We start from the raw sequence: 22,282 nt of genomic DNA, 5'->3' as shown, positions 1-22,282 counted from the left end.
GTTCTTTACATAAAGGGGTGGCTTAGAACTCCCTGGTTTTGAAGTGGAGGTAGTTCACTGCTTAGATCGCTGCATTCCACCAGGGGCTGCTGTCTGGGGGGGGGGGGTCTGTTTCCTCAGGGCCTCGGCTGGGCTGGTTTACTTGGAGCAGGAAAAGACCAGTGCTTGAAGGGACAATGCCTACTGGACCTGTAAGAAATCCTTCACTGTTTGCATAGATTTTACTTTTTCAAGACCTCTTCTGCCTTAGTTCCAAATAAGTTATCTTTGTGCAAGGGGGGATCCAACAATTTAGATTTGACATGGCCTGGCAGGGGTTGTTCCTTAAGCCATGCATGTCTTCTAATGACAGAACCAATGACTGCTGCCCTGCAAGAAGCTTCTAAGGGCATCAAAACCCTAGTGCAAAGTATGTTTAGTTACTTGACTTGCAGAATGCATTAAGTCTTGTAAATCTTTAGAATCTGTCCAAGCAGGAAAGAAAGATATTTTTTTGTTTAAGGAGTTGCAAGTTATGTTGCTGAAATTTCAGCATATGGAACTGACAATTTAGTGCCCTGATAGCAAGAGTTCCTGAGGTGTATAGCTTTTTACCCCATCTGTCCAGTGCTCGGGAATCCCTGTCTGAGGGTGTTGGATTCTTAGCAGAGGTTGCTTTAATCCCTTTTGGCCCTTGAGAAATGACCTCAGGGTCACCTGTTGGATTTTTAAAAAGATATTTGTGTGAGTCAGGGACTCTATAGTACCTGCCTGGTTTTCTGGGAGCAGGAGGTAGGGCGTCAAAAGTCAAGCTGGATTCATGGAAAACATCCTCTACAACATCCAGGACTGGGGGGATGGCCAAGGGTTTGTGTTGCAGAAGATCTAGGAATTCCCTGAGTCTCTTTTTAGACTGAGGGTAGTCCTGACTCTCCCATTGGAAATGCTCCCTTTAAGTATCCAGGGTTTCCCCAAAGGAAAAATCCTTTGGGTAAGAGGCTTAAGGAATGGAGTCGTCTGCATCAGAATCCTCATAAGTGGAGAGGGGTTGCATGTCTTCATAGTCAGATGCATCAGATTCATCTGACTCTTGTTCAGATAAAACTATAAGGGACAGATCTCTCCCTTTTGGAGGGGGTAGCTTGGCTTCCCCTGATCAGCATAAGGTCTTCCGCCATTTTAAGCATTTGAGACTGACGCAAGGTAGCAGGGGCCTGAGAGTGGGTCGTCTGTTTCTTGAGTGTGGTTCGACCCCTGGGGCTAAGAAACTCGTTTGTCTTTGAAAGAACTGTAGTCACAAAATAAGATGTCTATGTCAGGAATCGGTAGTGCAAAGAACTTCCTCGGAAGCCAGTGCCTGTTCAGCGGCACTGGACCCATCCAAGGTAGAGATGACTGCAAGATCCTTAGTCGAAGAAGAGTTTTGCAGTATACTGGACTCCAAAAGGGTCTTGCCAGTAGCCTGCGAATCCACTGAAGCGGGCATCAGGGGCTGTGAAAGTGCCTCACTGAGTACCGGAGAACTGACGACTGGCTTAACGGAAGTGTCGGTAGGTTTGGACCTGTGCGGTCTATCTCTGTCTTTACCTTTACGTTTTTTCTGAAGATCTGCTGTCAGATGGCTTACGTTTTTTCTGAAGATCTGCTGTCAGATGGCTTACAGAAGCCATATCAGAATTCGAGGACTGTAAAAAATATCTGGCTAAAATAAGGGCCCAATGATAGACAGTTCTGGCATTGAACAAAGCACAGACGCAACAACGGGGGATGTCGTGATCTGGGCCTAAACAAGTGACGCAGTAAGAGTGGAAGTCTCAGTGTGGCATTTGCTTTCCACAGGCGAGACAATTATTAACTTTTTGTGACATCGGTTAGTGCAACAAAAAAAGGATCCCCAATGGGGTACTTAGTTTTACAAGACTTCAAGTTCAATTCGGTAGACGAAAACTCAAGTAGCAGCCAACTGGCACTCGTGCGAACCTCTTCTGCTTTGGGCTCCACGGCAAGAAAGACTGATGTAATGGCATCAGCTGCCTTACTTTATACTACTGATGACCTGACATCAGTCCTCAAGCAACAGCAACTGATGCAAAAATACTAAGTCACTGGTATTCGGGCCAGCCGAGGGCTACCCTGGCCGGGATAACCCAAATGTGATGACTGCAGCAGGGAAACGAAGAATATCACCTCATTCTATGTGCTACATTAAATGATGCTTTTTGATTGATGCCTCATCACTATACCCTCTTGCAGGTTAAAGTGACTTGTCTGAGATCTGGTAGATTATGCTTAATATGGTGGCCTCCATAGGTGTATTACTACAGTCCTCAATAGTTGCAGGCATTAAAGTCCTGGTCGATGACACCCTCTGACCTCAGAGCACTAAATTGAACTCAGCAGTTTAAGGGTCTCCTAGATTTCTCCATTGGGGCTCATTTTTCTTTTTTGTCTCCTTCAAAACATTACCCTATGGCTCTCTACTACTGACACTATATCACCCCATTCAATCTGAAGGCATGGGAGCCAGGCACTGAGCTGAGTGAGAGCCCTATTACCCATGTTTCCTGCCCAGGAGCCCCAATCAGTTCTTCACTACCTGTTGAGAGAGTCAGGTAGTAGGTAGCAGGCCAGCTTGCTGGTCATGGAGGGTGGTCTACCCTCTCCTCACTGGCAGCACCCCCGCTTCCACTTTGCATCCCTGCTGAGCCCAGTACTGCAGTCCTGAGAGAAAGTCTGGCTCTGCATGATGGCTTCCCCCATGACTTACTGCCACATTAAACACACACTGTACAAACTTGTCTTACTCCGTCTCCAGTAAGGTAACACCAAGAGCTTCTGCTACATGTCACTCTATGGGGCAGGGTTAGTCACCTCATTCTCTCCAGAATCGAGGAACAAGCAGTGGCTGCTCACCTCCCATCCTTCCCAGACAGCTCCTGAAGGTGCCCAAGCCTCCAAGAGAACTGGGGTGACATGCACTGCCGTCAGTGCCTTATCCTTCTATGTAAAGCAGTTGATCCTCTGTTTTCTTTTTCTTGAAAGGAACATCCATGCTGCCCTTTTACTGCAAGTTTACAGCCATGGCAAGTTTATTTTAGGCCATAAGCTTCCTTCCTTGTGTTCAGGATTTCCTGGAAGGGCTCCTGCCTTCTCTTGCCTTAGGATGGAACTTCTGGCAAATCTCATAACTGCCAATGTTGTATTCTAGACCTAGGTAGTAAAGGCACTAGTCATGTTAGTCTTTGCAACTGACACGGCAATTACAGACACTTCTGCTTCTTTTTTTCTAGGCCAGACATGCCCTATATCTCCATATATAGCACTGGCTAATTTGGCATGCTAACCACCACAAAAGCAGCAAATCTAGGGAGAAATCACAATACAGGCTTACCATGTGAAGACATCCAAAGTAAAGCAACATCTGCCAAATCAAAGGGAAAGAGTGCTCATCTCTGAGATATGAGACGGATGTCAGACTCTGCCTGTGAAACAGATCCTTTAGTTTATGACTAAAATAATGATCTTTTGAAGGACATAGGAAGTACTTTACTTGCTATGTAACCAAGATAAAACAGACCAACATGGCAAGGATAAAACTCTACAGCTTTAATAAAACAGTAATTGCTTTCATGCCACAAGGTGCTTCTTCAGACCATTACAACATACATAAGTAAAACATTTACATATACAAATCAATTAGATTAATAAATTAAGGCACATGATTTGAATGTCGGTTTTAAAGAGACTTGGAGAATCATTTAATTCAAGGCCTCTATCGACTTGCAGGTCTAATATAGCATCTCAATTTGACACATTCAGTCTTCGTCACATAATCACCACCTCAAACCAAATTCAAGCAACTGTAATACAAAAAACTTAAAATGTGTTCCACCAAAAATATTGATATGCTTTGCTAAAGCATTAGATAGTTTCAACCTAACATCATACAACAGTTCAAGAATAAGTTCTCTCAGAGAACCTACATAAAAACACAAACATTCCAAAACACTGTGCTAGATAAACTAAATCAACACTTTTACTATCAGCATAAAAATCAAATTTATAAGAGTGACCACAGCCACGATGCACAAATTGAGAGGTAGGATAGATATATGTACAAGTACAAACAGGAATTACATGGAAACATCCTTACATGTTCTGAATTCTTATCATTCTTGTGTTTTTAACAAAGTTGCTGTTTAACAGATTCATTATTTTTAAAAGAAAAACATTTATTCCCCCAGAACTTTTTAAAACCCTCATCAACCCTTAGAAATGGCCAGTTCTTCTTCATATATTCACAAAATAAATTAACATCACTCAAGTATGTTTAAACAACCCTTGAACTGAACTGGCTCGATCCCAGGGAACCAACCAATCTCATCAATCAACCAACCTCCATCTTTTGAGTCAGAAAAAAATACTAGTAGTACTCCAATTAGAACAGACGTCTGCAACAGTGTCATCAATTTCTTCAGCTTTATAACATGCAGCTAAAAATTTGTATGCAAAGCTATAAAAACTTCAGATAAAACACGCTCATCATTTCACCTAGCAGTTCTAACAAACTGTCCTTTCAAAACATTTCTATGAACATGTTAAGAATGCATACTAGATCTATGCAAGGTAGCATTTTTCCTACAAGGTTTCAAACTTTACCCTCAGTATTTTTCATAACGGCATCCAAAAATCCAATACACGTATGAGAGTATTTAAGTGTAACCTTCAAAAAAGAAGTACTCTGCAAATAATCAATAAAGTTGTGTAACTAACAGTTCCTGTCCAAACCATGAAAATGTCATCCACAAAATGTTTATAACATTTAATAGAATCTACAAATTAATTACCATTCAATACCTTTTTCAACTCCTAATATGCCAAAACCATACTGGCGTAGCTGTTAGCACATACAGTGCCCCATGGTGATGCCCATCTTCTGTAAATAAAGCTTATCCTCAAGCAAAAATATAGTATTTGCCAAAATTAATTCTAATAGCAAACATTTTAATTTATATAGTTTGTATGATGGTTTCCATGAAATATGCAATTACCTTCTTGTTACACTAGATGTATGTTCTTTGTTTACTGTGATAGCCCATGACATTAGCGTCGAGAACGTTAGACACTTCCTCTCTCAAAATAGTGCATTTATTAATGGGAAAATTAATTTGATTTATTGTTAGATTTAATTTTATGGAAAATATATATATTTTTTTAAGACAATTTTTATTTACAGAAGATGGGTGTCGCTGTGGGCACCGTATGTGCTAACAGCTATGCCAACATGGTTTTAGCATATTAGGAGCTGAATGAGACACTGAATGATGATTCCTCTGTGGACTCTACTAAATACTATAGACAGACACTTTGTTGCTGACATTTTCCTAGTTTGGAGAGGCTTGTTAAAGAGTTACATGACTGATTATTTGCAGATTACAACTTTTTTGAAGTTTACACTTAAATACTCTTGTATTTGTACTGAATTTCTGGATGTAATTGTTATGAAAGATACAATGTAACAGCCAAGACTTTCTTTTAAAAACAGCAAATCTCTTAAATGGCCACTTTGTTATAAAACACAAGAATGAGTAGATGTTCAGAATGTATTGGGACGTTTCCACATACATCTACAATTACAACAGGAATTATCTATCTTACCTCTCAGTTTGTGCATCCTGACTCTGGTCGCTCTTATAAATTTGATTTTTACGCTGATCATAAAAAGTGTTGATTTATTTAGCATAGTGTTGTGCATGTTCATGTTTTTATGTAGCTAAGACCAACTGTTCTCTGAGAGAATGTACTTGAACGGGTCTACTTCTTTTGACCTAACTTTCATTTGCCCGACACTCAATTTCCCGACCCCATTTGACAAAGTTCATTTGCCCGACACTTCATTTGACCGACAAGTATTATTAGCAAGAAAATGGAATATGCCCCCTTCCCCACTGTAGTGCGACCCTGGAGTTAGAATATATAGTTGGGGGGGTGTGGGGGGCACAGCCCCCCACAACAGGGGGTGTGGGGGGGCAAAGCCCCCCCTTTTCATTTCATATGATATTGTTAACTTTTGATGTAATATTGCTTAGTAAAAGAAAAGTAACTGGGGGGGCTTCGCCCCCCACACCCCTCCTATCTATATATTTTAACTCCAGGGTCGCTCTACAGTGAGGAAGGGGGCATATTCCATTTTCTTGCTAATAATACTTGTCGGTCAAATGAAGTGTCGGGCAAATTAACTTTCAGTCATTTGGTCTCGGGCAAATGGGAGTTAGGTCAAAAGAAGTAGACCCACTTGAACACATGTATGATGCTAGGAGGTTGAAGCTATCTAATGATTTAGTAAAACATATTAATATTTTTGGTGGAACACATTCTTTTAAGTTTATCGTATTACAGTTGCTTGAATTTGTTTTAACGGGGCAATTATGTGATGAAGACTGAATGTGTTGAATTGAGATGGATATTAGAACTGCAAGCCAATAGAGGCGTTGGATTAAATGATATTCTCTCTCTAAAACTGGCACTAAAATCACATGCTTTAATTCATTAATCTAATTGATTTATAAATTTAAAAATAGTCTATGTTGCAATGGTCTGAAGAAGCACCTTGTGGTGTGAAAGTGCTTACTGTTTTATTAAAGCTTTAGCGTTTTTATCCTTGCCATGTTGGTCAGTTTCATCTTTTTACTTGCATTGGACTTGTTTTTGCTAAGGCTATCCTTTATCCACTGCATTAGCTTTTACTGCTTGAACCTTACTTAATATGCCTGGGCTGTCCTTTGTTACAGGGACTACAAGATGTACTGAGGGAAGAATGTGAACAGACAAAGAAACATGGCCACTTTGGGGTATAACAAACTGTAGCAACAAACAATCTGTGTGATTCTGATACACGTGTATAGCACAGAATATCAAGATAAGATGAAAATGTACATTTTTAGTTGATTAGAATTTTTATTTAAATAAGGTTTTTTTTACATGCAATTCTAGAGACAGACCTATTATATCACAAAGGAAAAATGTGCTGCCTACCAATCAACTTAAGAATCAGCCTTCTAACAGCCACTAAGACATACAAACTGCTATACAATGGATACAGTCCATCACGCCATAGATAGATTCATTTGAAATGGTTTACAAAGACCTTTCACTCCCCTCCAACTCCAGCTTCCTTCTTCCCTAACACCAGCACCCCCCCAAATATACATTTATCAGTAGCTATATATGTTATACAAAAATGTCAACAGGGTTTAGGGCTCTTTTTCAAAACCTACTGAAAAAAAATATTTCCTCAAGGCATTTTACTCAGAGATGAAACCATACTTGCTCAATGAAGACAAATCTCAGTGTGGGTCTACAAGTTAACATGTGGTAGTTAAACATTAACAACTGGCAGCACTTCACAATGAGTCCATAATGATTTATCCACTCCAGTTTCATCAATGAATTGTAACTAAACTATCAATAACTAAAACAATCATACAACAAATAAACAATAAATAACACATTCACTTCTCATTTTGACTGAAGAAGTTTGCACTTCTCTCATAGGAGTTTTACCTTACATCCCTGGTTTTTAAATACACTAAATACAAAGGTGCACAACTCTGAAGTACAGAGAATTATTTATTTAATTTATTGACTTGTGCTGACTGGGAAAGTCCACTGGGTCAGAAACCCATTTTCAGTGGAGGCCTGGGAGAAAAGCTCCAAGAAAGATACAAAATATTAATACAAAATGTAAAAGTACATATACTACAGAGAAATAGCGCTGTGTTTTAGTACAGACCAACATTATAACATTACATGACAACTTAAATATATTAACATGCAAAAAAAAAATCATTCAGAAAACTAGGAACATTCAAGGAAGACATTGTTTTGATCTTACAGTAGGGTGTTCTAGAGTTAGTGTAGAAGAAATTGGAAAGGCGAAGTAAAATAGACTGAAAATTGAAAGGGCTTTGTAAGGAATTTCAAGAGATTTGCAAGATGTAAGATTGTAGTAGAGAAGGAAAAAGTGGATGGTTAACTTTATTTATGGTTTTCACCACTCAACCATGCAGTCAGTGCAAATACTGTACATACACAGTGACTTTGAAAAATCTGGGCCAAAAACAGCTGATTAAGTTTTTACCTTTTCACTTTAATTTGAGTCGCCCCATTTTGTAGTTAGTGCAAACTCATACATATAACTTCAAAAAAATGAGCCAAGTCAGTTGTTGATGGTCCTCCCTTTTGCTCAAGTAAAAATATAACTCAATGTCAACAAAAGAAGAAGCATTGAATTCTCAGGTTCCCTTCCACAAATGTACCCCTTCTGATCTAGATGGTATAAACAGCACGTGTAGTACAGTTTACTGCACGTTTTTACTTTCTATGCCTCTTTTTTATTATCTGTAATTAGTAACCAAAACCTACTCTAACCTGTAAAATTAACAAATATAGGGGACCTGTGAAAGTGTGAAAAATACCCATTGAGGAAGACCTTCTTAAAGGTCAAATGATAGAGGCAGTGCCGAATTTATCTATCATTATAGTACTGATGGGGCCTTTTTTCAAAAGGAAATGGCTAGGAATAACATGAAGTCATCTAATTAATATCAGAGGAATATAAGAATTAAAAGACTGAAATACCACAGACTCAGAAAAGTTGCCAAAGGAGGTTTAGCTCTAAGAATCACTTCCCATGCAGCAGTGCTTGGTGAAGGCATTTAGCCAGTGTGAACATGAACAATACACAAAAGTTAGCAAAAGACATTCTTGAAACAGCCTGGTTCTTCACTACCTGCTGTAAAAGAGATGAAAAAGCTGGTTGATCCTCAAAGTCGTGTACACTAGCAGGTAAATCCCATGCCAACAATGAATGCCAGAAATATAAACCTCTCTCCCCCACTCCCTTCTGGATTCTACACCCGGGAAGAAAACAGACTTGAACAGACTGGTTGGAGGATAATGCTAAAACCAGTACTAGCAAAAAATGAGTGTTAGTCTCTAAGGGCATCCGATCATTGTGAAAGACCAAATTAGGCTCTCCTACAAATAAAATCACGAACTCTTGAGAGTCTGAATGTCGATATAACCACCACCAAAAAAGGCACATAACAGATAAATGTCAGATCTTCCAAACCAACTGGTTTGAACAAAAACTGGGCAAGCCTGTCAATCATGAAGTTGAAGTCCCAAAGCGAAAACAGATATTCAATGACATCTGAGCATGCAGAACCTTATTAATGAGCTGCTTAATATGTCTGCAGTGGAAAGCATCTGTTGTCCACAATGTCATGACATACCAAAATGGTGGAAAAATGCATACTGACAATTAACTAAGATGGAATTCTAACATATGTGTGAGATAAGCATGAATCATCCACAACAGGTACTTCTCTTACCCCTTTGCAGGACTTTTTCTGGTAAGTAGCTGGCAGATCTGTGAGTTGCGGAACAAGCACGTTAATAAGGAGCTGGTAATGTGGATGCAACTGTCCAGTGTAAGGGTAGACATTATATGCAGTGCATGTAAAACATCACTCCAGAAAGCATATAAAAATCCTTTGCTGCATGCATATATTATAGGCATGAGTTTGCAAAATAAAAGTTGATCACTAGAAAGTAGCAGGAGCTAGGAGCTGCAAGAATCATAAACAGGATCCTTGCTTTAATCCAATGCAAGGAGGTATATCTTCTTCAGCTGGGGGACCAAATACAGCTGTCTGTTGCTATTAAGCTACTGCAGTGAGCAGACTAAACATTTACAATAAAAAATCTTTTCAGTGGCCGCAGGGAGACTTTCTAACTGCAGTTTTGGTAACCAGAACTTGATTACTACCCTAGACATCAGACTGACATTCAGAATGGTGCAGAGGAAATGAAAAGATGACAGGTGGCTCATATTTTGAAGGGTGACATGGGGGATGACCTTACTCATCTGCTGTAATGCTTGTGCTGCCAGACAAGAGAAGAGTGCATGAGCATGATCAGTATGACCATGTCAAACCACAAAGTCACTATGTAAAAGTGAAGAGGTGTTCAGATGGGCACAGTAACCTATTCTGCAACACATAGGGCCTACTCTCCAGTTCTCATTTGTAGAGGAAACATTTGGAATGTCTGAGCGATTGGTACGTCCCTAATCCTGAGCTCAATACATGCCTTGTGGAAAAGATGCATCAAAAACACAAATAGCAAAAAGTAGGTCGATTAAAGAAAATGCAATCATGTATTCTTATAAATCCTCAGTCAGTGATACACAACTACAATCTACCCAAGTTTCAGTCTAGGGATTTACAGTTCAGTCTGTCTCTAAGTAATATAAAACAGTCATGTCACACAAGTCTCATTACCATCTGTACAACATTATACCTATACATCTAAGTTTTTTTTTTTTTTACTTACATAGTTTATGACCTCCAGAGATCTGATACAGACATCCGGTGGACATCCCATCGCAAGCATGTCTACATATTCTCCATCTTCCAATACATACTGATTCCCAGAAAATTCTTCTCCATCATATGCCAGCCAACTTTAAAAAAAAGACTTAGTTATTAATACATAGTGGACATGTATGAGAGTTTCATACAAGTTTATATATAAAATAGGATAATAAAATAAATCAGTCACTGACAGTTTCCAAGGATACATGCTCCGATACTCTTCAGGATGACAGCTGGTATTAAAAAGACAGCTGCCACACACAGACAGTTGAATAAATATAATGAAAAGGCACAGTAACTATAAAGCAAATAAAATAACTCACAAATAGTGTTATTACAGCTTTTAACTGCAACTGCCTCAAAATGACTCTGCACCACAGTGTTTAACCTTGCATGAAGAGTAACACCAAACCTGTAGCATAAGAACAGCCCTGTGAGTGGATTGCAGGGCAAAGAAAAATGCACTAGTGTTTACAGATCAGAGAATAATCATTCACTATTATGAATTTCTTAAGCTGAATTACAGTGGTCAGTGTGAAATACTGCCCTCTCCTTGTAGTGGGAAATGTTTCCAGACAACTACAATTGGTTCAGTACATTTTACTTATTTATTTACATTTGTTGACTGGGAGTATCCAACTGGACGTAGGTCCACTTTCAGCGGCGGCCCGGGGAGAAAAGCTCCACAGTTAAAATAAATGGACAGAAATTACATTGGATTACATAGCGATTAACAATTTAACATAGCAATTACTTACAACATATTTACAGATGAAGAACATAGTACATCAGTAGACAACTAGAATCTTTATCTGGGAAATTCTTAATACATAATAATGTATTACAGTAGAGATGTACAAATTACACACTTACTTAACATTTGATAGGCAGGAATGTCCAAGTTGGGAGGTCTCAGCTACATTAGCCATATGGGGAGAAATATCTCCCACAGAAACAAACATCAATTAAATCAGTACAAAGAGGAAAATAGATTAGATATGCAAATGAGAAAAGTAGAATAAAATATCACAGAAAAAACAGTAATGGATAATACAGACTACAAAAACATATCTGGAAAAAAAAACATACACGCTAGTGACTGTACATGTAATAACTTCAGTCCTTATATTCAACAATTGCTTTTGGGTGTTTGGCTTTTACTGTGGGAGTCGGTCAATCATTACTTTGTAGGAGAAAATAGCGCCTTAGCAATGCCACTGTTTAACACTTTGATAAGGATGACAACATTCCTCAGAGAAGTGTCAGATCATCCCTCACTGTGGTTATGCCTCAGAGAAGCAGAAATAAAGGGAAGTAATATAATACTTCAACAGAAAGAAGGCTTCAGTTACTTAAAACGAATAAAAAGAAAATACATCAGAGTGATTTCTAGGGTCTGGTTCTCCTCCATCAAGAGTGGAGTTTCGGACATTAGAACAGAAAAAAAGCAGGGGATGTGACAAGTGAACATTTTTTTTAAGTTGGGTTAGTACAGGAAGCACAGTTGTGTGAGAATTTACCAAAACAGTAAATGTAAGAATACATCATTGTTGCATTACTGCTGACCTTAGGGATGCATACTGACAAAGATATTGTATATGTCCATCCAGTCTACAAAAGCTTAGGAAACCTCTGCTTGTACCATACATCAGACCTATGACTTACACACGAGACTATGTGCTGGCACTTACAGGATGCACGATGGGAACATTGTTGAGAGCTTTCTTGCCCCATGAAAAAGGGCTGAGGCTAGTTCTTACTGAGGATGGACTCAAACCTAAGTATAGTAAAAGGAGACGGTAAGAGTACTTTGGTTACCCTCCTTAGACATTGAGAGAAAGAAAGAAAAAGAGAAAAAAGGGAAAGGTGGGAGGATGCACGTACTGCAACAATGAGCTAGTCAAACATCTACCGTTATAGTAACTTCTTAAACGGCTGTACTAGTTTAATCATTAGATCACTGCTGCAGTATTACCGACTTAATGGGATGATTCACAACATTTTTAGGCAAAAGGGGTGAAGGGTAGAGTAAATGTACGCTTTGAAGGATGCTAACAAAACCTGTTCTGGTTCTGGAAAATGCCATCTATCTTGCAATGTTTAGTGAAAATGTAAATGGATAACCGACTACCTGCCTTCAAGATGGGTTTTGAGTCATAGCACTTGAAAAAAAGCTCAGAAGCTGTTACGGCCTTAGAAGAATGTGCTTTATTCTACTCTGGAGAGACTGACTTTGTTGTATCTTTCGGCTTTTCCCGGTTAGGGGTCGCCACAACGGAACTCCGGTCCGCTAATGATTGGCAGTAGATTTTTACGTACCGAGTTGCCAGCCCTGATGCACAACCTTCAACGAAGGTATGCCCATTCACGTACGTCTCCACACACAAGACGCTTTAGCTGAGAATCGAACAGGACAATGTCTTACTATGAGGCGACAACGCTACCGCAGCACCACCACCGCAGTATCCCGGACAGACTTAGTAAGTCTGGGTAGACTTACTATGGTAGGAAAAGCAGAAAGAAAGTGAAATTAATCTAGGAATGGTCTCTTTACACACTGGAAGGTTCACTTTCTTTCTATGAAAAGTGAACAATTGGTCAGATTTTCTAATAGCTTTTGTCTTGTCTGGGTACAGCCTAAGTTGTATGTGGACAACTAGTAAATGTAGGATTCCTTCTACTTTACTCTAATTGAGAAAGAATTCAGCCAGAAGGATAGACTCATTTAAATATATGTCAGTTAACAACTTTTGGCATAACAGAAAGGTGAAGTCCTGATGCTCACCCTGCCTTTTGGAAAAAATCCAGAAAAGGAGAAATACACATGAGAACTTGCAACTCAGGCACCTTTTTGGCAGATGTTAAGTCCACTATAAGACTGTCTTCCAAGTACAGAATTTTAAAGAAGTGGAAAAAGCACGCTCAAAAGATGTTAAGATTAACTTTTCAAGGATAACCATTCAGGTCCTTGGGAGGAGGAATAGATTTCTCTGAGAGGACTAATATGACAGACAACTTCAATTAATTACTTAGTCTCATAATGTGAAGAATGGAGGGTCAATAGAAGGTGTATCCTAAGTCTGAACTGATCAGCTCACACAAATACTTGAGAATCAAAGGAATCTGTTTGATAAAGGTTTCCGTCCCTCTGTTGCAGCAGCACAAAGAACATCCCTTCCATTTAGAAATATAAAATGTTATTACTGCAAGTTCTCTTTTGCCTACTTTTATCACCTGTAACACCATCCTCAGAACAAAGAAGCCTGATCAGAATCCAAAGTTCCTCATCCAGACCATGAGGTTCAGTGTCTCTAGGCTGGGATAAAATATGAAAGCCATTTTGCTGTGTGAGCAGGTTCATCCCATGGGGTAACTTTTGACGAGTGCCCTTGGCTAGGTAGAAGAGAAGGGAGAGCTAATGGTGCCTGGGCCAAAAAAAAGAGTCAGCATTAGTACTTTCAAACTCTCTGGATATTCAGAAGAAACTCTGGAATGAAAGGAAATAGAGAAGGCACACATGAATTTTCCTTGGCAGAAAGATCTCCCCTGATGGATGATCTGAAAACCACTCAGTTCAGCATCCACTCGTGAGGGTCTGCCTTGGATCGATCAAGTAATCTGCCATGCAATTAAGTTCTGAGGCGATGTATGCAACTTAGTGATACAAAATGGTATACTGCAATGTTGCAAACCTACAAAGGTGATAACAACACTACTGCACCCATTTGTTGATTTACCACATTATTGTGGTATTGTCTGATAAGATTTGAATAGTCTCTGGAGTTCAAAGGTGACAGAGACTCTGTAGGTAAAGTCTGCAACCAGGTACTTCATTGCATGCAATGAATGCTGCTGGAACAAACAGTGCAGCTGAGACTGCAAATCAGATGCAGTCTTCCATCACAGACTGGCAACAAGAACGTTCTGAAGATTTCTGTGGCTATACATCCCTTAAGTACCAGCATGTAGTATGTATGGGTTGCAGGCTGGGCATAAGGCACATGAGAAAGCGGTCTCAGCTTTTGTAGACAGCCTAGACAGTATCTTTTTTTAAGGATATGTCACATAAGTCAGCAATACTACAAGAGTGAACTAATGATTAACATCTATAGTTCTTCAGCGAAGAAGAAAAAATCAATACTAGAAATGCATGCTGCTCTAGAAACTCTTGAGGTCATCTGGCTATCAAAACAGAGTAATGATAACACATTAGATTTACACATTTTGAGATCCAAACCTTGTGGACTAGAGAAAAGCATTACAGTGTAAATTGTGACAATGCGTCCGTACATTAATGCATGGTGACATGACATGCTCTGACTAGATGTGCAAGTGTTTCATAACCTGAGAACTGAAGTATGCTGAAACAGGTATATCAGAGGAGAAAATATAGTCTCTGAAATCAGATCAATCTGCAGCAGTAAAGTCATAGCTTCAGTACAGAAATGTAGGTTTGTACTTGGGAAAGACCTTTCATAGGATTATAGAAGGTTACTAGGCTATTGGCCCCGAGGCCCTTATAAGCCTAGCCAAGAGTTTAGCCCATATTTAGACAAATGAGCACCTGATACCCCTGTCCAGCAGGGACAAGGATGGAATCCCAGGGGTATATTTTCTGTTTCCCATCCAGTTATCCAAATTGCGCTTAAAAAGGGGGTAAAGATATACTCTGCTTGATGTGGAGAGGGAGTATATTCCATAGATGGGGGGAGTCTCTGGGACACAAATCTGTCCCGCCAACAAGTCTTGTTGATGTCACAGACCAGGTTGTGGCCGCAAACGTGGATTATTCAAGTGGAGCCTAACTTGCAGATATGCAGCAGTCCCCATCAAGCTGTGGTCTGTGATCGCCTTGTATGCCAGACAGAGGTCACCTCTGAGGAGTCTGTATAAAACTGAATAGAGATGTTTGAGGTCCTGGATTCTCTTGGTGAGGAACCTCTGTGGTCTCTCCAGATGTGCTTTGCGAGGTACATGCTGAAAGGGGGCGCTGTACTCAATAATGGGTCTTATAAGGGAAGAATACAGGGAAGTTATGATCTCCTTGGCCTTGGATGAAATACCCTTACTTATGAGGTGAGCCATGTAGAAGGTTTTCCATACAACGCAAGCAAAATGGTGGTCAAAAGTCAGGTTGCTATCAACCTAGGTGCCCAAATCCCTCACAAATGATTTGCGTGCTTAGGACATTGTTATTAATGTGATAATTTGTGTGAATATCACTCTCTCTAAAGGGGATGGTGATGCATTTTTTGGTATTCATCTTGAGGCCATGTTTCTGGCACCAGTCATTTGTCTGAGTGAGACACTCTTGAAGGATGTCCACATCATTACGGGAATTGATGACAGCACCCAGCTTGCAGTCATTTGCAAACTTGGTTAGCCATAGCCCACTGGGTTTGGCCTGCACCTCAGAAAAGTATATCCCAAACAACAGAGGCCCCAAGACCGAACCCTGGAGTACACCGCTTGTTATGGGTCTACTGCTTGAAGTGGCATCCCCTATTTTGACTATGTGGTTACTTATGGATTGATGCCTAGTTGAGAGAGTTTATCTATTATGCCTGAGTGGGGAATAGTGTCATAGGCTTTGGCAAGGTCAAGGTAAGCAGTGTGCACAGTCTTCTCCTCGTCCATGGCTTTGGTGACTGTCTCAAAGAAGTCAACCAAATTTAGCAGACACAACCTCTCCTTGATGAAGCCAAACTGTGTGGGATCAAGGGTCTGGAGGTTGCCAATATCCTTGTTAATGAGGTCCATGATAATCCATTCCATGATCTTGCAGATCAGGCTAGTTAGACTGATGAGTCTATAATTTCCCAGATTGGTGGATGCTCCACCTTTGTGTAAAGGGATGACAGTAGCAGTCATCCACTCAGCTGGGATAAAGCCAGTACTCAGGATTTGGTTAAATAGGGTGCCTAATGGTGCTGCAAGTTCCTGCCTGAATTCACATAAGATGTAGCCTGGGATGTTATCGGGTCCCATGGAGGAAGTATTTTTTGCCCTTGAGAGAGCAGTGATGACCTGTTCCCTAGATATAAGGGGAAGGGGCAGGTACTGGAGATGTCCTGATTTACTGATGGGGCAGAGGGGTAACATTTTTGCTGAATATGTCAGCCAGCAATTTGCTATACATACGGCATTTGTACATGTGGTGTTCTTGACCACCAGTTCTGAACAGATCTGGGTGCTTCCTTTGAGGTTGCGGACATATGTGAAGAAGGCTTTATGATTGTCTCTAGTAGATGTGACCATATGGACTCGAAGTTTGCTTTGGAGGATTTCAGTAGTCCTCTTATTTGCTTGTTCAGGCTAAGGAGGCATTGCTTTCAATTGGGGACCTGCTCCATCTTGGTCTTGGACAGAAATTTTTTTTCCTTTTGTTATAGAGTTTATTTATTGCAGATGTCCACACTCTTTCTTACCGAGGATGATTTAGTCCTGTCGGGTATTCCTGACTCCATGCATCTATATAAATACTCGTATAGTACTTTGGTGTAGTTCTGAATATTGGTGCCAATTCCTACAGAGGGCAAGGGGGCTGTGAAGCTGTTTATAGCATCTCTCAGGAAGCTTTGGAGAAGTTTTTATGTCTGATCCTAGCTAGAGGGGGGTTGGGAGAGATGGTGACTTCGAAAATGATCATTTTACTGTCAAAATGTTAACAAAACACAATATGATCAAATATACAACAGAATGTTTCATATTTGAATGAAAGAAATTGGGAAAGAAGCTATTGCATGAGAAATTCTTGATGCATAACTCTGGTGACCAATGAAGTAATGGGCTATGAGCTATTCTATCTTTTTCTTCTGTAATCTGCTCAACAGGCAGTTTTAGACTCAGTAGAACATGCCCCAAAGGAATTCTCAAAAACATGGAAACCTCTGTGGCACTGCAGTATTTTTTTAAGAAAGGTGATCTAACCCCCCCCCCCCCAAAAAAAAAACTTTTACATACCAAAACCAAGATTGCCATACCTCAGAGAAAGCGGAATAATCTTAGAAAAGGCATATCTGACTTGGTGTATGCAAGTCCAATCTTTCAGTCATTTGGTCTCCATGTTTTTGGACTGAATCTAGTGGGTTCCAACATTTCAAATGGTTGTCTGCCCTGCTCATCTGCTAAATGGGCCAAGTCCGAAAGACAAAAATCACTGAAGTAAACAGTGTGGTACAAGAATTTCTAAATATATAGGAATTTCTGGTATGACAACAGGTAGATAAGCATCAATTTGCTGAGCTCCAAGATGGGTGATCCAAAGAGAGAGAAAAAAGCAAGTACCAAGATCAAAATGGGCATAGAAAGTGTATAAGGCAGATTTCATTTATGTCATACAAAAGTAAAAAAAAAAAAAAAAAAGCCTTGCACAAGGCAAGAGCAAAAAAATATCTGGACAGATTAAAGAAAGAAGCAGAGAAGGATACGTGCAGAGAAAAGACTGGGAACAGTGACAAGTGCAGGCTGGTGCACCTACTTAACTGGAAAATAAAACAGACAAAACATATGAGGAAATATTCAGGTTGAGAGACTATAATAATGGGTGATTACACGAAATGACCGAGACCATCTCTACTCATTCACATTCCCTTACAGAGCTGAAGGGGTCCGAATGGAGAGATGTCAGGAAGCAAGGGAGAACAGTACTGCCGAATTCATCCTCATGTCTTCATGAGTGCCTTTACCAGGTGGACCCTGTCTTTTTCACAAAATCTCACCAAAATGACACTGACATACAGACTGTATTTATATAGCACATATCATGGACAGAAGTAGGTTAAACATTACAAAAAGATAGCTGGCTGCACAAGACCCAGGATAAAAAAAAGTGCCCGATCCTGGTAGGCACACTGGTACCAAGACTGGAAAAAAAGTCAGTGCAAAATCCTCACAATATGGAAACATTCCTAACGTGGTACCAGGCCCAGGGGCGAGGATGGCCTTCTATTGTAGAAGTAATAGTCCAGAAAAACTGACAAACCAAGGAAGAGCTATAAAGATGATAAAGTGAACTACTGAGGAGAAGACAGAAATTATGTACTGTTACTATTAAGCAAAAAGCCCAGAATTGCCAGACACAAGATATACAAAATGATTGAGAGAGAAATTAGAGGGGAGAAAAATATTTCCACAAGAAAAACTGTCAGACGTTTCAAATAAAAATTCGTATTAATTAATACAACAGATTTGTGAAAAACAGTATATAGATCAAGAAACTTTTATCTGTTTGGAAAAAGAAGCACCTGAGGAAGTGCGAAAATATAAATAAAACCAAGAGATTTTTGAAAATTATAAAAAAGAAATATGGACATGGGAAAGAAAGAGATATTTGATGTAGTGCAATATTTATGCAAAGGAGAAAGCCAAATTAATCAATATAAAGAAGGCAGACCCAAAGAAATTCAAAGAGAAATACAGGCAATGGCATCCACATATGGAAAATTTCACAATAAAAAATATCACAAAGAGGGACTGTAGAAAAGAAGATCGGTAAAGCAGAAGTTGAAAACAGAAGATGAGGTTATGGAGTGCCTGTGAAATAAAGGATTTGGTGTAGAAGGTTTAACACTGGTTACATCACAGCATGATGGAGCAAGTCCCCAAAGTATGTAGAAGCAGAAAGGCCAGGAGACATCTGAAGAAGAAATATGGACATGTTAAAGAAAAAGATTTAATATGGTGTAATATTTATGCAAAGGGGAAAGCAAAATGTACAGTTTTGTACACTTACAATAAATGTAGATGTTAAGAGTGTATTCACTGTTGCAGTCATTATATTTGGGTTATCTGCTTTCAGGTAACCCTCAGTTGGCCTGATTATCAAAGTCTTGGGTCCTGCGTCGGTTGCTGTCTCATCTTCCATGACGTCAGGTAGTCAGGGGTATAAAGCATTCAGCAGACGCCACTACATCAGTTTTTCTTGCCCCAGATGTCAGGTGCCCCCATAATGGGAAGCAATTATATACAAGGTTACACCTCCAACAAAAAGCAAATACACCAGAAAGCTTAAATACATTAAACAAGAAAAAAGGAATAGTCGATAGAAGTCAGGGGGGGCTGGAGGGAGGGTAACCAGGACTGCAACACTTGAACATCTACATTTATGGTTAAGTGTGCACAAAGTACATTTGTGTACACTTACCATAAATGTAGATGTTCAAGTGTATTCACTGTTGCAGTCATCACATTTGGGTTATCTGCTTGCAGTAGCCCTCAGTCGGCCTGATTAACAAAGTCTTGGGTCCTGCGTTGGTTGCTGTCCCTTCTTCCGTGATGTCAGGTCGTCAGGAGTATAAAACATACAGCAGACACCTTTACATCAGTTTTTCTTGCCTAAGATGTCAGGTGCCCCCCTAATGGAAAGCAATTAGATCTATAAATATACAAGGTCATACCTTCAACAAAAAAGCAAATACACCAAAAAGCTTTTGAGCATAGTAAGGGAGAGTAGAGTTATAGCCAAAAGAAGTAAGGGGGCTGGAGGGAGGGTAACCAGGACTGCAGCAGTGAATGCACTCGAACATCTACATTTATGATAAGTGTACACAACTGTACTATGTTCTTCATGTTTCACTGTTGCAGTCATCACATTTGGGTCTATTCCCAAAGCTAAGAATGGGAGGAGGAATTTAGATAGCATTAGGACCAGCTATAAGGCCCTGCAAGACTGCAGTGGCAAAGCCAGCTCTGGATTTAGAGAAAATTGGCAGATGGTAATGCTTGGTGAAAGTATGTACAGAACTCCAGGTAGCAGCTTCTAGGATGTCCCTGGTACAAACGCCTCTGAGAAAGGCTGTAGAGGTAAGATGCAGCCCTGGTTGAGTGGGGTCTGATCCCCTGTGGGATAGGTTTTCCATGGTGCTTGTAGCAAGAAAGAATGCAATGGCTTATCCATTTGGAAATGGTTTGCTTTGAAATAGCCTTCCCCTCTGCCCCTGCGGAAAATGCCACCAGCAATTGATCAGATTTCCTTTGAGGTTTAGTCCTGTCCAAGTGGAATCTAAGTTGTCTGCCCACGTCTAAGGAGTGCAGTATTCGTTCCCTTTGTTCTGTGGATTAGGAAAGAAGGTTGGCAAATAAATGGATTGATTAAGGGCCACACTGGATACCACCTTGGGCATGAAGGAGGGACTGGTCCTGAGGGACACCCTGTCCATATGAAGGATGATGAAAGGCTCCACTGCCATGAGGGCCTGAAATTCAGATACCCTTCTTGCTGAAGTGATTGCTAAAAGGAAAGCTGTTTTCCAAGAAAGGAATTTTAAGTCTGCAGTAGCAGCTGGCTCGAAAGGAGGCAGAGTGAGTTTCGCCAATACAAAGTTAAGGTCCCAGGCTGGAGTTGGATCTCTCCTGGGCAGTCGTAAATTTTTTGGCCCCTCTGAGGAACTGCTTGAGCAGTGGATGAGAGAAGAGGGGAGGTTCTGTGTTACAATGAGCTGAAATGGCTGAAGCATGAATTTTGATGGAGGAGAAAGACAGGCCCTTGTGAAGCATCTCAGTTAAGTATTGTAAAATCTGAGGTAAATTAGGCACTGCTGTGCTCATCCCTTGAGACTGGTTCCAGGCACAGAATCTATTCCATTTTTCAGCATAAGATTTTCTAGTACTAGGCCTCCTTGCCTCTACGATGATATCCATCACTGGTTTACTGAGGGATGGTAAAGGAGAGATTAGGTAATTAGCCAGGCTGCTAGGTTCAGTGTTTGAAGCTGAGGGTGCAGGATCTGGTTGTCTTGCTGAGACAATAGGGTAAAAGTCTGTGGTAGGTGCCATGGGGCCAACAGTGACACACTGCGCAAGAGAGGGTTACCAGTGTTGGCATGGCCAGTCTGGTGCAATCAAAATCATCCTTTGTTTGTCTTGTTTGATCTTTAGTAGTACTTTGGAGAGCAGAGGCAGAGGAGGAAAGGCATAAACTGATAGGTTTTTCAAGCTGAAGGATAGAGCATCCAGTTTCCAAGCTTGTTTTGTGGGGAGTCCTTGTGCAAAATTTGTCCAATTGATAGTTTTGGGGGGAGGCAAACAGGTCTATATTTGGGCTCCCCCATTTGCTTGTCAACATGTTAAAAATCCTTTGTTCCAGTTTCCACTCGTGTGGGTCCATTACGTTTCTGCTTAGTTCGTCTGCCAGTGTATTTAGTTTTCCTGGCAGGAATTGAGCTTGCAGATGCACTTGGTAGCTCAGGGCTGTGTTCCACAATGGCATGGCTAGTCTGCAGGTGGGGTAAGAATGTGTACCCCCCTGCTTGTTTATGTACCATGTAACAGTGGCGTTGTCAGTATTTACCATTCATTGTCCTGGAATAATGTGGTCCTTGAAGGCTGTCAGAGCATTATGTATGGCTAACATTTCTTTTTGATTGTGTGCAGGTGCATTTGACTTGGGTTCCATTTGCCCTGAATGCACTTCCTTGCCAGGTGAGCGCCCCATGCATAGTCTGATGCGTCTGTGGTTAGGTTTTGGGCTGCAGGGGGTAGTGTGAATGGTAGTCCCTTGTTTTGGTGGCAGACCTCTGCCCACCAAAGAAACTCTAGGTGTAAGCAAGTTATGATAGGAATCATTCTAGATCTGAGAATGTTGACACCATAGGCTTTTTAGATACCATTGTAGTTTCCTCATATGCAGTCTTGGATATGGAATTAGAATAATGCAGGAGGCCATGAACCCCGAGGCTTGTAGTATTTGCCTTGCAGATAGCCGGGTTTTTGTGACCATTTGTTTGAAGTAGGTTGTCAAATGAATTTGTTTCTCTTGCAATGAGGAAGGCAATCTGGGAAGTTGTATTCAAGCTTGCTCCCAGGAATATAACATGTTGACAGAGTACCAGGTGTGATTTATTTTCCTTTACAGTGTAACCCAG

At 40.4% G+C, this 22,282-nt stretch overlaps 1 protein-coding gene across 1 annotated transcript in view; it reads right to left on the bottom strand.

Moving 5' to 3' along the window:
- LOC122796436 overlaps positions 1-22,282 on the bottom strand; it is a 2,401,740-nt gene that overhangs the window by 99,878 nt on the left and 2,279,580 nt on the right. Inside the window, exon 17 of the mRNA XM_044064908.1 lies at positions 10,378-10,507. Within this exon, the coding sequence (XP_043920843.1) occupies positions 10,378-10,507 (130 nt within the window). The remainder of the gene's footprint in view (positions 1-10,377; positions 10,508-22,282) is intronic.

Source organism: Protopterus annectens, chromosome 1.part0 (assembly GCF_019279795.1).
Source record: "Protopterus annectens isolate FY-2018-M chromosome 1.part0, PAN1.0, whole genome shotgun sequence".
Taxonomy (NCBI): domain Eukaryota; kingdom Metazoa; phylum Chordata; order Ceratodontiformes; family Protopteridae; genus Protopterus; species Protopterus annectens.
Note: the sequence above shows the minus strand (reverse complement) of the source record. Positions and strands in the feature narration are given on the sequence as shown.